The 16,189-nt window shown below is 34.9% G+C and overlaps 1 protein-coding gene across 1 annotated transcript; it reads right to left on the minus strand.

The window, feature by feature from the left end:
- Positions 1-2,186: 2,186 nt before the first annotated feature.
- On the minus strand, positions 2,187-4,437 carry LOC113735951 (uncharacterized). Its single transcript, XM_072083160.1, has 4 exons — positions 4,302-4,437; positions 3,907-4,139; positions 2,672-3,785; positions 2,187-2,572 (listed from the first exon to the last, which is right to left on the minus strand). The coding sequence occupies exons 1-4, from the start codon at positions 4,435-4,437 to the stop codon at positions 2,187-2,189; spliced, it is 1,869 nt and encodes a 622-aa protein (XP_071939261.1).
- Positions 4,438-16,189: the final 11,752 nt, after the last annotated feature.

Consider the following 16,189-nt stretch of genomic DNA (forward strand, 5'->3'; position numbering starts at 1 on the left):
AACAAAATACAGTTCAGTTCCCGATTTGATAAGTTTGCTGAATCGGAAATGTACAAGAGATGTCAATGGAAGCCCTCGCTTGCGGCAATGTTTGTTTTTCTTGGTTTTTTGCCCTTTTTTTTTCTGCTAGTAATTACTTCTCGTTCTTTTTCACTCCCTCATTTTCAGTAAACTTTGATCAATTTAATTGATTCCTAACCCCTATTGCGTATATGCTTGTACCAAGTATGTCTTTCCTAATAATTATTCTTTTGTATTAATATTTTTTCCGATGTTTTTTTCCTTTGAAGGTAAATGCACTAGTGACTAAGTAGCTTACAAGAGAAGTACAAGATATAAGGTGCCTTGCTTCCATCTAGAAAAACATGCAACCTATCTAGTTTACAAGTCTGCTACTACGATTATGCTTGCATCTCCTTTCTACTGATGCAGCGCCAGCACTATTTGGATACATATGAGAAGTTGGATTTTCCTTCCCCTCTACTAATTCTTTGATTAATCTCACCAGCAAGCATTTCAATCCATAAACCATGAAAATTCATATGCCTTCTTGGAAAATCTAGTCTCAACCTCCTCCTTAATAAGAGCTTCTGCATAGAACTTATAACGCCAGTGCGGTACAACCTGGGGAGGACCATTACTGCTATACCTATTAATTTCGCCAAACCATCAACAGTTGGCTTGAATGTACTAAGAGGAGGTGAAGGCCACCAGATCACAATTTCTCTATGATGGAGCAAATTGAGAACATGACAATGGCACACCATTGATGAAAATAAACCGTTCGTCTACCATGGAGCCGCGCTTGGTCAATGGTAAATGAACAGATAGCATAAATCAGGCAGCCTAACATAGTAAAAGGAAGGTTGATATTCGCCTGGTCTTATATGCACATTTAATAGCATCCCAGCAAATTCTGCTGGAAATGACACGCACCACCTCCCCACTTTGCTGTCAATGCATCATAGTACAGTCGCCATCAGTCAATGTCAAACTAGATCCTGCACTACTAGAAGAGGGAAAAAATCGCAAATGTGTAAATCATGATGCTGGAAGACAAGAAATGGTCATTTGTTTCCTCAGCCCAAAAGAATTGACATTTTGACATCTGCACAATTCCAGAAGACATAGTTCGTGATACCTACGAAAACAACATGTTACACTTTTCAGATGCGAGTCTTTTAGCCGATGAAACTTGTTTTCTCAGACAGAAGAATCTAAGTTGGCCAAGTAGTCAGGGACTTCCCCCGCTATTTGGTTGAGGGTTCAAATTTTGGACTCAACAATTGGGAGTGGGAAGGGTGGGAGGTTAAAAAAAATGGTTTGGCCTGGAAAAATAACATTATCTTACTTTTTACCACTAGCATTGCAGTTGCCTTGACGTGTATTATGGTCTGCAGTCTGCACTCACTAAAGAAAGGGTCGAAACCGAAAAACCGAAAAAACAAAATAATGATAATCATAATAAGATTATAAGAATTAGAAACTTCATTTTGTTTATTCTTTGTTTTATAAGAGAACCTCCTCAGTTGAATTCTATTTTACCTCCGTCCTTAGCTAACATGGAGCTGAGAAAAGCGCTGAAATCAGCTCAAATGAAGTGAATATTCGTTCGGAAAAATGGAATAACTGATTGTTGATTCGCTAAAAGAGGAAAAGTGTAAGTTTTAAGTTCTACAAAAGATGTCAGTATCAGTATCAAATGAGGAAGATGAACTGAGGTGACTGTGTTTCACAAGACGGATACTACTGTACCACTTACACCTGTTATGCCTTTCACAAGTTATTTGGTTGGAGAGATGAGATTCAGTCAGCAATTCCTTCTCCCCATGAAATATTGGTAATCCAGCTTTTCATGTTTTTGTCATAAAAGTATTTTCGTATTTCAAACAGAGAAAGAAAAGCACAGGCAACATATTAGAACACACATCCTAATGTGTGTGAATGACATATGAAAAAACTTCACATAATGCTCACTTGATACCAAAGCCACAGGAAACATAAGATAAATCAGCACATCTTATAAAAAGCACTAGTGTGAATTGTGGCTCGGAAATTGAAACTCAAAAGAAAAAAAGGGATAAGGGAAGTCTTTTGCAACCCACAAATCTCACCTAAGTCGAGTACATCCAAGTTGGAGGACTCTTTCATTTTACAGCTAGAATGAAAATGGTCACTCTTAGTTGCTATTTTCCAACAATCAGTTTTGCTCTTGCATGTCCCGCCTCAATTCGGAATTGCTCTCCCAATCCAAAATGAGCCATCAGTATCCAGACAAAAGTAATGAGCTCACCACCTTTACTGAGCTGCTGAGCATGAGCATTTGCTCGGCAGTGACTGGCAGCATAGGACAACAGTTCCACCCACACTTTACTCATTATCTCCCACCTTTTCTTATCATTCAACTTTTTCAAATCCTTTGCAAGCCTACAGGCATCGAACAATATTGATTTGCTTCTATCTCCCTTCACCTCAATGGCTTTAACAAGAGCATTTACATTAAGTAGCTTTTCGCATGCATTTCTTTTTCGATTTGCTGAACTTGATTCTCTTCCAGTTAATCCATTCTGGGCTATGCAGCAGGTGATCAATTTTCAGCAAATTCCCAAGCCTGTGGTTCTTATAATTAGTTCTGATTTCCACCTGCAGAAGAACTTCTTAGCTTCTTCACATGTGTCCCGAAATTGAATTTGTCCAATGCCAGAAACTGCAGACATCAAATTAGGCCTCATAACCAAAAGATACAACATATAATCAGATATAAGCTTACAATAATTGCGATTGGAATTGCCATCATCAGGACTCGTGCAATAGCATAGCTCAGTGGCAATATGCCACAGCAACAGGCTCTCATCGTATTCAACTTCGTCACCTACACTTGATGAAATGATGGGATATGGGTAGTGATTGGTGTAATCCAACAGTGCCAAATCACCTCTTGCTGAGTATATCTCTTTAGCAACATTTGTGGTTTTTGCTTTGGTAGCTTTAACCTTGAGCTCAATAAAGATGAAATCCTTTAAGTCCTCTGGAATGACAATGTCCTCCTTGTAGTACATTTCATCAAGAACATCCTTGATTCCAACGGTTTCAGCTGCAATATCTAACCATCTCCAACGCTGATTCACACAAAAGTTTATCAAGTTACATTGCCAAAGGGTATTAGACCACCTTTTGGAACATGACAGCTTTTCACGGACTGCATATACAGTTGTTTTGACTGTGAGATTCTTAAGCTTGACTATGGTCCAGTCTGAGAAAATGAGCTTAGTAAAGGCTACAAAATCCAAGAGAACAGCACCCGAAAGCAAAATGTAGGTAGTAGCAACATCAAAATGGTTAATATCGGGTTTATGATGTGATGCAAATCTCTCAAAAGAAAGCACTATAAGTATAGAGCAGATCAATCGAAGACAATAACCTTTTTTACTGTGTACCACAGCCATCTTAGTGTAGAGAATATCATATATGAAATTGAGCTCCACCTCCATTACTCTGAAAGCATCAAATGCAGACCTTTGGAAGAACAATTTTCTGCTCTTACTGCGCTCATGAAAGCTAAACATATGGTCAACAATCAGGCCCCTAAAAGTGGTAAACAATTCATACCCATTTTGCACAATATCTATATCACTGATGTCTTCAGGACTCAAATTCTCTTCTTCTGGATTTGCAGAAGTCTGAGTGCCTCTGTCATGTTCCTTCACTATCTCTATCTCAACTGGAACTTGAGCAGCTTCCTTAGATGAGTACTCCTCCATAAGCTGCATAGTTTGGTCCAGCATCTGGCAGTGGAAGCATAGAATCCTTAATATTACCCAAACAAGCTAAATATAAAGCCCGTGTTCGCTCAGCATATTTAATAGTTCCAGCAAAAATCAAGAGTATTGTGGGGACATAGAATACGTTACGTAGGGATTGTGAAAAAACATAAGCAACAGCAGAAAACTGAATGATAAGCCCAAGCAGATGCCTAATCCACAGCTCATTGTCTTCAAGCGAGATGGCGGTAATATTATCAGGGGCACCAAGATGTGGCAATAGAAATGGAGCCCAAAATGCTGCAAGGTCTTGATTTACTGCAAATTTCTCAGGACAATTATTACTTTGACCGTTGGAGATGAGTCCAACAGCAAAAGCTGCAAACCAATCAGCAAGCAGATAAAATAACCAGGTGGTAGCAGTCACTATCATGTTTCCTGTTCTTTTACGTGATGCCGCACAGCATATTAACACCATTGGAAAAAAAGACTGATGAGAACAGCAGCACGAAGATTCCACTCATCCCATAGCCTCTTTACTCTGTCTGGAATGGGGAAGGCCATGCAACTTTTTGGTTCTTTCCTCTCCTTTCCTCTCTTTATTCACAATAGCAATCCAGCTGTAAAGAAGAGAAACTGGACAGGAAGCAAGGACAAATTCCAGCATCAAAGACATAGACGATGGCACAAGATGGATTAGGCTTTCGTCATATACAAAATTTCTCAAGAACAACAGGTGAAAAAAGGTGAAAATCTGTATAAGAACCCCATTTGAGACTTCTAACAGAAACATGGATGCATTGTCTTTAAAATGAGGGTATCAAATGGAGCGCCAGGCACACAACATAATTGATTGACCTAAAGACCTTATTACACCGTAAATTGTGTCAATACAAACCAAAAGTTTTCCTACACATCCACAATGAGATTTCTAGCAGTATTTTTCTTCAAGCATTTCTGGACTTTAGTTGTCTGTTATCATCCAAAACCTTCAATCATGTAGAAGCATCTGTAAATACTTCAAAACGGACTAACTCCATTATGAAGGTCTGGGGTAAACGGAAGTGGTTAACATCCAAATTCAGGATCCTCTAAAGGATTGTCGAGTTTTAGAGGCTTCTATAAGCTAGTGTGAGCTCAAAATAGGTCTATCAAAATGTGCATGGCAACCTTGCATTCGTGGTTTGCACGATTTTACCATTTTATAGCGCAAAAATCAAATTCATCATCTGATTCAACTCTCAGGCATTTGAGCATCCATTTTCAAATATATATATATATATATATATATATATATATATATATATCATCTGACAATTCAGCAACACCAAGGTTTAAAGGTATATGTGTAATTTTTTCTGCTGTCTAGTTGGTATCCTCAAGAAAGAAAGGGGGAGGACGGGGGGGGGGGGGGGGGAACTTGCATATGAAAGTACAAAAATTGCACTCTATACTTCTGAACAAGCAGTGAGTCAATGTCAAATGCTAGCAACAATCAGAAGAATTAGGAAACATGACTGACATAGGATTGAACATCATTACCTGATTGACTTTTACTCTCTTTGGTTCTTCTTCTGCAGTTCTACTTCTTGTGTGCCTTCAGTTTGTCATTTAGGTTATAAGAAAAAGTATAGTGGTCAGTAAGAGTAATCCGATTGAATTTTGTACCTCAAATCAAATCATATTTTCACTACACTAAAGTATGAGTTGCCTAACGTAATTTCGAGCAATTTTTGGAATATAATGATTTTATTAGTGGCGACAATACACATTTGGTTGATAATAATAAATAAATGATTTTAAAAGGAAAATGGATGTAGGAGAAAGAGGATAGATAGTTAAATGAAAAAAACTATAGTTTGAATTATTGATTGATAATAGATGAGAGGGCTTTAATATTTGATAGAATTTTTCAATGAGTTGACAAATAATGAAGGGCATTGTTGTCTTTTTATTATATCAAGGGAGGTTTCTGTAATTATGTAAATTTCAAGGGTGCCGAGTGAAATTATTAAAAATCTTAGGGGAGGTTTCTAAAATTATCCCTTATTTATTTAGAGCTAACAATGGCATGTGCATCACTGGACTCTTCAAACTTTCTTTTGATCGAAGTAAAATAGTCTAGTCAAATATAAATTAAGTTATTAAAATGGGCTAAAGGGCCTTGTGGGTTAATTTTGGGGTTAATCACACTTGTCTCTGTTAAGGTTTGACCAAACTATGAATCAAATCTTGAGGTTTAACTAAATTACATTTGCCTCCCTTGTCAATAATACTATCAAGAGCCAATAAATAGAACAAATAAAATGACAAATTTACCCTCTACTGACAACAATAAATAAAATTCACAAAAAAAAGAAAAAGTTGCAAAAATAAAATTGAGAGAGTTTAATGGAGAAAACATAAAGATAATTGAACAAAATAAATCTTTATCCCAATACCTTAACTTTAAAAATCGATAGATAAATGAAAATACAACTATGGAAATTGCAGAAAATAATAAAAAGGAAGTTCAAATACTAAAGAAAAATTAATCAGAAACTTAACATACAAAGAAAAATTAGTCTGACTTGAAACTCATTGCATAAAAAACAAGTAAACTCGTTATTAGATACGGGAAAGAATAAAAAAAAATTAACAAAGAAAAAGATTTCTTGCTGTCCATAGATCTCATCGTACTCCTTGAAACCTTAATTGCTCCTGTTCTTATCTTCAAGTTATCACTCATCTCTAACACACTCCCAATTTCAAACTATTGCAAATTCATTCATCTTTTAACGCCATAACCTACGTTCTCTATGCTCTCCCTTTAAAACCCACAAAAAATAGACATATAATTGCCGTATACGAAACCAAATCGTGGCAACCCAATTCTTTGTACACATTCAATAGAAGCAAAGCTGGCAAAATAGAAACAAGAAGTCGGCAAAATTTGATACCGGGAAAGCCACAAAAATCACATGCAAAACCATATCCCATCTTAGCCACGAGTAGACCTGGTAATTATGCTCAAAACCTATTTTAGCCGGTCTATCCATAGAGCATAGACCTTTTACCCATTTCACGTAACAAAAAACTTCAATAATAATAAAGGTCAAAATTTGGATAGATTCAATTTTTGAAAACACAATAATCAAGATTAAAAATAATAAATTTCGCCAACGACATTTGGTCTCATGTCCTCGGCATCACAGCCCTACATGTCACAATGTGGTGAACATCATTCGCGATCAACGGCGGTTGATTAATTAAGTTTATGGAGATTTGCGCAATGATTGATGAGCTTGTGATGTTGCCACCTAATACAATCTCTCGGTCTATTCGTGAGCAATGCACAGAATCTCTTCTCCACTACCTCATAAACAGGGTTCATCATTCAAATCTCACGTCAAGAGGACAATCATTTGGACTAAAGATTTGGTTTTGGTAGTTAAATTGCAAGATCTATATTTGGATAGGTATTGCAATTCGTGTTTTTTTATTTTTCTTTCTTTTTCCTACTTTTGATTGAATCTAAGGCTGACAATTTGTGAAGAAATAGTGTTTTAATAGAAGAAGAAGAAGAAGAAGGAGTATTTTTGATAAGCAGCTAGTGAGTGTGTGCCCATTTAAATCCACTCTACACGAACAACGAAGTATTGTGCAACTAACAATTTTGCAACTCTGTTGGTTTCAATCCCTGAGGAAGAGAAGAGTTAAAGACTTAAATGGGAATAAGCTTGTGAGAAGTTTAGGACATTCACTGACTTTTTCGTTTAATATCAAGCAGTCAACGTTTGTTAAGCTTTTATGTATTCGAAGGGTTCTTCAGTAGTTTGGTCTCAGGGTTTAGTTTGTAGTTTGGCCATACCTCAGGGAGGTAAATATAATTAACCCTTAATTTTAATATCCATTGATGAAAGAAAAATAGTTTCATAAAAAACACTAAACTTATTAAAGCAGGCAAATGGTCATTGTGGTTAATTTTATAACTTGGCAATCAGCTGAAGATCCGGTTACCAGATTGTCAATGTATTCGGCTCTATTTGTTAGATGGGAAAGTCATACAAGAAAATGTGTCGTTCTATAAGCGAAGTGAGATAATTGTACTCTCCAAGGGCCATGTTCCGCATACCGTCTGTTTAGAAATTCAAGTAGCTTTCATCACATTGGATGATGACGGATTTTTTCAAATATTGATGGAATCGGTCATGGCAATCACATGTTTGTTGAATTAAATTTCTTTAAAAAGAAGCAAAATAACTAGTAATCTTGAACAATAAGAATAACTTACATGATAGAACGTTAGTAACTAATTATTAAAGAATATATATGAAAAACTAAGTATTATGACTTGTTGATTAAAGGTAATAGGATTAGAATATGAAAATGGATTCTAGATCGATGAATTGAATGCTTCGAAACCTTAGTTAATTAATTAGGACATAAGCGATTAGTCCTTATTATTGTTATTCAAAGTTAGCTACTATTTTGAAATTTAATTTAATGGACACATGATTAAACATGACTACATTTTGTTAGTATTTGAGAAAAATTCTTCAAATGTTCTAAATCTGCTTTAAATTGGATACACTGGGTACCAGATTTGTTCTTATCAAAACTCTAAGGACTAAGACTATACATATACTAAACACTAACGACCAAAATATATAAACATAATATGCACGACATTCTAATCTCATATAGTTTTATATTTTATCATATAACCCTTATGCTTTATATGGAAAGAAAGAACAAAAATTTGCCTAAAAAAAATGATTCTAGAATATGAAATATTTTTTTGTGTAGTAAACATGCTTATATACAATGTTTTAGATTTCAAAGACACTGATATGAAGAACTTAATTTCAGGTGCAAAATGTTATTTTAACTTGCAGATTTCCTGTCTGAAGTTGAAGCTGAGGAGTCAATTAAAAAGTACACCAAGCCCTCTAGAAAACTCCTTCAGGACGAAATGCCTATTGAAATATTTGGGTGGGATTAAGGATGGCCATGGAGAAAAAATTCATGTGCCCATACCCATTAACGCTGTTTTGAGAACATTTGTTGTTCTGGTTGTGTGTGTGGGAGATATAGTTTACGGTGTAATGGCACCTGCTGAACACAGATCCACTGCAATTGCTGGATTTCTTGTCCAGCAAAGTCCTCTTGCTATTGAAGCTGCTTGTAAAACCTGATGTTGTCATGATCTATTTTTTGTATTGTGTAAATCTCTTATTGTGGATACAACATTTCTCCTCTAGATTTTTTCATTGTCAGCAACAGGTTGTTTCATTCTTAAAGTAACTTTAAGACAAAGTTGTCTTTTTCTTTTCTGTATTATTTTCTAAAATTCTTAAGTAATTTCACTATCAACAAGCACACAACAAAGCAGTAGCTGCCCTAACATTTGGACCCACTCTACCAGTGTCTCCCCGCGCGTGCGCAAACACATACACACACACATATATCCTTATACTATATAAGATTGAGTTTTGGTCAAATAATAGGTTTAATTTCAACCGCATAGGTGGGAATTTTCTAGGAATGTGAAATGTTATGTATTAGTTTAAAAGCTTTAGATACAACTTAAGGAAGCATGTACTTGGGTATGTTTACTGAAATGACCCCATTTTAATACATTTAAAGTTATCATTGATGAGCCATCTGGGTATTGATAGAATGTGTAATTAGTGTGCAACCGTTTTTGCATTTTGTACAACTCATATATGCTTGTGTGTTGGTGTAATTACCGGAATATCCCTTAGCTACCAATAATTTTCCTTTTCACCGCAGATAACCGTTTGAGATGTTGCTTTGTCTGAAACGTTTGAATGGCAATTGGATTTAGGAAATGAGCCAACGATTTCTCTATCAATGGTAGGAACCCATTTCTCTATTATTTATAATCTGCATTTATGAGCCACAAACGTTGGTCAGTTTATCCCCTTTCAGCTTCAGGAGTTAAGTTTTCCCTTTTTGCCTTTGTCTATAATAATTTGCCACATCGTTTTCTCTTCCATCCAAGCTCAACTCTGAAATTTTTCTATTATTTTGTCATTAATTACACCCAATTCAATTGCCAAACGGTTGGTATGTTAATGCATAAACGGTTGATTATCAGTTTCTCCCTGTTCGCATTCTAGGATTGGGATAATTCTACCTGACTTCATACTAATCAGCTCAGAATGCTCTTCAGTCCCAGCTACTCCTGGTGGTTCAGAGTGAGGTTAGATTTCAACCCCACCCCAATTTTTCAGTTTCTCCCTTAATTTTGTCGATGTGTTCTTAGTACCTACAATTAGCTACTCTTATCGCGTTGCCTAACCCCAATTGGTCTGGATTGGTTATAATCTTATAGGTTTGGAGCAACAGCAAGTAATAAGGTTAGCTTTCTGTGTTGCTCTGTCTTTCTGCATTATCAACGACTTTCAATTTGACACAGTTTTATTATAAAGTTGTATGAATTGATTGATTATATCATTTATCTTTTCATGCTAAATTTTATTTCTTCTCACAATGTATTATTGTTTGTTCAACAAAAAAACCTCCTTCCCCACAGGCACAAAACACCCACGCGATGCACGGGCATTCCCCCCTAGTGTGTATATATATATATATATGAGCTTTTTTTGAGGTATAAGAGTTTTTAACATGAAACGATATTTTCTTATCATAAATTAAACAAAGAGAATAAGAAGAAAAACTGCTGATCTTATTGTGAGTCACCCACAAAAGTTTTTACTCCCAGAATGTTTAAGTGATATTTTTTAGTACTTTTCAAGAGCTCTTGAGGTTAGGTTCCCCCCCCCCCTCTCTCTCTCTCTCTCAAGAGTCTTGTATCTTTAATTTTAATTAGTTAATAAAATAAAATTTATTTAAAAATAAAATGAAATGTTTTTGGGAGATGTATAACTTTAGATCAAAGACATACGTGAGTACTCCATTTTGAACCCCCATTAAGCCATTATCAAAAAGTAGTAGTAAAGTATTACGAGTTGGAAAAATATAGTTTTGGTACTTTGCAGTTTTAGTTTTTAAAATTTTGTTAAAAACAAATCTGATTCTCAATGTTTAGCATATGTGTAGTTTTAGTCAGTAAAATTTTAGCAATAGTAAATCCGGTCCCCAATATTACAAATTGGAAGCATTATTTAGGACAATTGATGGATTTTTTTCAAATATTGACGGAATCAGTCATGACAATCACATGTTTGTTGAATTAAATTTCTTAAAAAAGAAGCAAAATAACTAGTAATCTTGAACAATAAGAATAACTTACATGATAGAACGTTAGTGACTAATTATTAAAGAATATTTATGAAAAACTAAGTATTATGATTTGTTGATTAAAGGTAATAGGATTAGAATATGAAAATGGATTCTAGATCGATGAATTGAATGCTTCGAAACCTTAGTTAATTAATTTGGACACAAGCAATTAGTCCTTATTATTGTTATTTAAAGTTAGCCACTATTTTGATTCTTTATTTTGAAATTTAATTTAATGGACACATGATTAGACATGACTACATTCTGTTAGTATTTGAGAAAAATTCTTCAAATGTTCTAAATCTGCTTTAAATTGGATACACTGGGTACCAGATTTGTTCTTATCAAAACTTTAAGGACTAAGACTATACATATACTAAACACTAACGACCAAATTTACTTTTGCTAAAATTTTAAAGACTAAAACTGTACAGATTTTAAACATTAAAACTGCATTTTCCTCAAAACTCGACTTCAAGAACATAATATAAAAAGCATTCTGGTTTTACTTTTTTTTTTTAAAAAAAAACTGTATAAAGCAGCGATAAACGAAATAGGAAGGCCATATGTTTCACAAAGGTGTCCTTCGAAAAAATACAATTTTCGTTTTCAACTGTAGTTTTCATATTGTATGTTAGGCAGACAAACCAAGAAGTAAATGGACAAGTAGAGAATAAGACATCAAAGTTTGTAACATGGGGCATTTTGGAGCCCCACTGCCTCGTGTTTTTCGTCCCATCGCAATAATGACTTCTCGAGTCTTTTCTACTCGCGAGGAGAAATTATCATGCTTATCGATCTTCACATGCTTCGCGAGGAGTAAAAGTTTTCTTGCCGAAGTAATTTTGCTCCAAAGGTCAACAAACGCGGTCCCTTTCAAATTGACTTGCCATTCCAAATCAATTTCTAACTTGTGATTAGATTCATGCAAAAAATTTATCAAAATATAGAAAATATTGGACCAAAAAAATTGAGTTGATTTAGAACTAAAAAAGAGTATTTTATAAATTTCTCCAACTATAGATTTCTTTATAATTTTGAAAAAACAACTTTACCTTCTTTTTCTTAACCTCTTTTGACAAACTATTACTAAAACTTATTTCAAAAATATTATCCAAATCACTCCTTTTGAGATAGTATTCCATTTTTGCTACTCAATCAGATCTTCTTTTCATCAGTACTAAGAGTGTACAAAATTTAAGCCTTTTACCATTACTAAATTCCTTGTTTATCATGGCAACTCAAAAAATAATGTACGTACCTTCACAAATAATTTTTTCCTCCCCTACTTGAATTTCTTGGCCTTCTTGATTTATGGCTCAATTATTGACGGAATCTTTTTCTCTAATCACTGCTTAACACAAATAATTTTGACAGGATTTTTTAGACCCCTGTCCAACTAAGATCAATTTTTCTTTAATTGTCAACAAATGATCGAGGATCCCAAGACTAACCTTTTCTTTAGTGGTCCAATTCTCCGATGCGTGAGTATTCTATCACAAAATGGATTGGAATGAATTTGTTAGCATAAAAAATATGTATCAAAAGACATTGTAATTTTTCAAAGAAAAACAAGAATGATTAAGATAGAGGGGATAGACTTGCCCAAACATATTCGTTCGGGCGAAGGGCCTATAGAAACAGTTTAGGGGTAAACTATAACTAGATATATAGTTTATGGGGTTTTTTTTTTTTTTTGCATTTAATCCATTTTATTAGACAAAATACACGACATCTGCAAGGAATTCCAAACTGTAAGGAGTTTTAACTCAAAATCCATTACCATGAAATGTCCAAACAGCATTGGATTTCCTGCTGAAAATCCATTTACCATAATTTATTCAATAGCAGGAGATAACATATGTTACACTAGAACCACGCTTCCATTTATTTATGTTACGGCAAGAACAATTTGCTAATTGTTCCCTTAGATGCTGGCAGCATTTTAGCTTGGAGCTTTAGCATGATTCAGCAGCTACCACGACACAAATCCCCAGGCCATGTACAGACACGGTCAGCCGGGACAACAGCCCTCTAGATTACCCGCGCAGGATTCGAAGATCCCTGTGCCGGTAACTTTTCCAGCCCCAAGCATTTTTATAATCTGTCCTCCAATTAGCAGCATTTTTCTTGATGCAATTTTGACAGCATTGGTAGTTTCTGTAGCTTCAACTTTCCCCAACACCACGCCGGCAGAAGAAATTTTAAAAAAACTCTTAGCGGTAAATTAGCTAGTAATGGACTAACTGAGTTGTACTAGTAATTAATACTCTAATTGAATTTGAAGACAAACTAGTAATTCAATCGGGTTAAATGCCACATCGGGGCTGGGAGGGGATTTGGGTGGGTTTATAAGTCTCCTGAGGAACCTCAAGAGTTGCCGGCTTTTGAGGTTTACTCAAGGTTTAGGTTCGTAAAGTCACAAAAGTCTTACGAAAGGTTTTGACAAAAAAGACAATCGCCTGGACCGGGGTTAGTGGGGTTTTTTTAGGTCTTAGTAGCAGCTGCCCCCCTTAGGTGGTTATCCCACATCGGGGCTGGGAGGGGATTTGAGTGGGTTTATAAGTCTCCTGAGGAACGTCAAGAGTTGTCAGCTTTTGAGGTTTACTCGAGATTTAGGTTTGTAAAGTCACAAAAGTCTTACGAAAGGCTTTGACAAAAAAAAAATCGGGTTAAATGCATTAAACCCCATGAACTTTCACCTTAGTTGCACTTTGCCCCCTAAACTTCTTTAATGGGCATTTTGTGCCCCTCTCCCTCCCCACCCTCCCGATTTGTTGGACAAAAGCGTCCTTGTTATATTTATTTACTTTCTCATGATGCTATTTCTTTCCTTTCATATTAGCTGAAATGAGATAATTTGAATACTGCATGAATATGCTTAAAAAAACAGAGAGAGACTATGTGTTAGTTATGATTGCATGCAAGTGATAAAACAAAATAAGTATGAGAGACTAACTAGATGCAAGGAGAACAACAAGAAGGAAGAAAGACTGATTAAAAGCCATTTGCTGTAAGATACTGAGTGCGTAAACTTTTGCACATACATGTGTATATATAGTGCTGAATGAAAAGATAGATCCAAGCCCCGGGACCTCTGGGGTGGTCTAATAAGTTTTGAGTTAAAATTACAGGTTTAAAATAGTTAATTCAAAATTATTAGTAATCCAATAGACCAGAGCTCATATTGATTTTTTTTTATTCTTCCAACTTCTAACGTGGGATATCTCATTCACCTCACCTTTAGGAACTTTGCGAGTCACGCGTGGATTGCTTTGATACCATTTATAGTGTCTCGGGTCTACCGAGTTGACCTAATAACTTTTTAAATTGAAATCATAGGTTCAAAATAGTTAACCGAAAATTTTTTGATTGAAATACCCTTCTCTCATACAATTAATTGTCAAAATCAACATTTAAAGAGGGATAGTTGGAGTTTAATATCAGTTTACACGTTTAAAAAATATATTGCACCTTTAATCATTGAGCTAAGAATCATCGTATGAAGACTAACTTGGAAGAACAAATTTGATCAACAAATTGAGGTGAACTTTGAGTCCAAAAGTTAAGAGAAAGGCGAGATAGATTTTTTTTTTTTTTAAAAGTTACCTTTTCCGGAGAGATCTCATGTGCTGTTAAGCCCGGGCATTTTGGTATAGCTGAAAATTGCCAAGCATAGATTATCCTGTACAAATAGTCCCAACAAACATCTTGATGTTTTTCACAAGTTACCAGAATTTTTAAATTATAGCTTAGTAATTTGATTCTGAAAATTGTAATACCTAACAATTGTTACATTCAATCTTATTTAGATGAGTCAGGCTTCTCTGTTCAGAACTGGTTTTCCAACTCGAGTGTGTGATTGAGGATCTCTTACTTTACACTGCCTTTTTCCAGATGACATACAATTCTTTCGTAAGAAATTCTGATTGTTCTATCCATACTGATTAAGCTATTCTTGATGAATTTACACTGGTTTGTGGTGTAACCATAGCCTGGAGAAGTCTAGATTCTCTTCTGGAAGGACAAGAAGGACACTTAACTTAACAAAACATTGAACCAGGCCGATCACATGGTGGGGCATTAGGGGTCTTATCAATTTGTTGAAATTGTTATCTTGAAGAGAAAAAGGGAAAATGAAATAAAATTGCTTAGTTACTATTACCTTATTCATCGCGATCACTGTAAATTCTGCTCATTTTGCAATGATCTCACACCTCATATTACAAGTTTTTCTTAAGTATCAAAAGGTAGCCAAATAAGTCAATGGTTGACCTGCCATTCCAAATCAAGTTTTAACATGTGATTAGATTCATACAAAAAATTTGTTAAAGTATAGAAAATAGTCGACCAAAACAATCGAGGTGATTGAGAACTAAAAAAGAGTATTTTATAAAATTCGCCTATTATAGATTTCTTTATAATTTTGAAAAGCAACTTTACCTTCTTTTTCTTAACCTCTTTTGACAAACTATTACTAAAATTTATTTCAAAAATATTATCCAAATCACACCTTTTGAGATAGTATTCCATTTTTGCTACTCAATCAGATCTTTTTTCATCAGTACTAAGAGTACGTGTACAAAATTTAAGCTTTACCATTAATAAATTCCTTCTTTGTCATGGCAACTCAAAAAATAAAATGTACGTACCTTCACAAATAATTTTTTCCTCCCCTACTTGAATTTCTTGGCCTTCTTGATTTATGGCTTAATTATTGACGGAATCTTTTTCGCTAATCACTGCTTAACACAAATAATTTTGACAGGATTTTTTAGACCCCTGTCCAACTATGGTCAATTTTTCTTTAATTGTCAACAAATGATCCAGATAGTGGTCCAATTCTCTGATATTTGAGTATTCTATCACAAAATGGACAGGAACTACTCTAGGATCAATTTTGCTTGAATCAAGGGTTTTAATATTATTTGTTAGCACAAAGAATCATGTAGCAGAAGACATTATAATTTTTTAACGAAAAGCAAGAATGCTTAAGATAGAAGGGATAGATTTGTCCAAATATATCAAGAGGGGGGAGAGGGAGGGAGCGAAGTGCCTTTAACAACAATTTAGGGGGGAAATTGTAACCGAATATATAGTTCATGAAGGCATTTTGCATTTCACCATTTTATGAGACAAAATACACGGACATATGCAAAAAAATTCTAAACTGCAAG

This window comes from Coffea arabica, chromosome 3c (genome assembly GCF_036785885.1).
Source record: "Coffea arabica cultivar ET-39 chromosome 3c, Coffea Arabica ET-39 HiFi, whole genome shotgun sequence".
Classification (NCBI taxonomy): domain Eukaryota; kingdom Viridiplantae; phylum Streptophyta; class Magnoliopsida; order Gentianales; family Rubiaceae; genus Coffea; species Coffea arabica.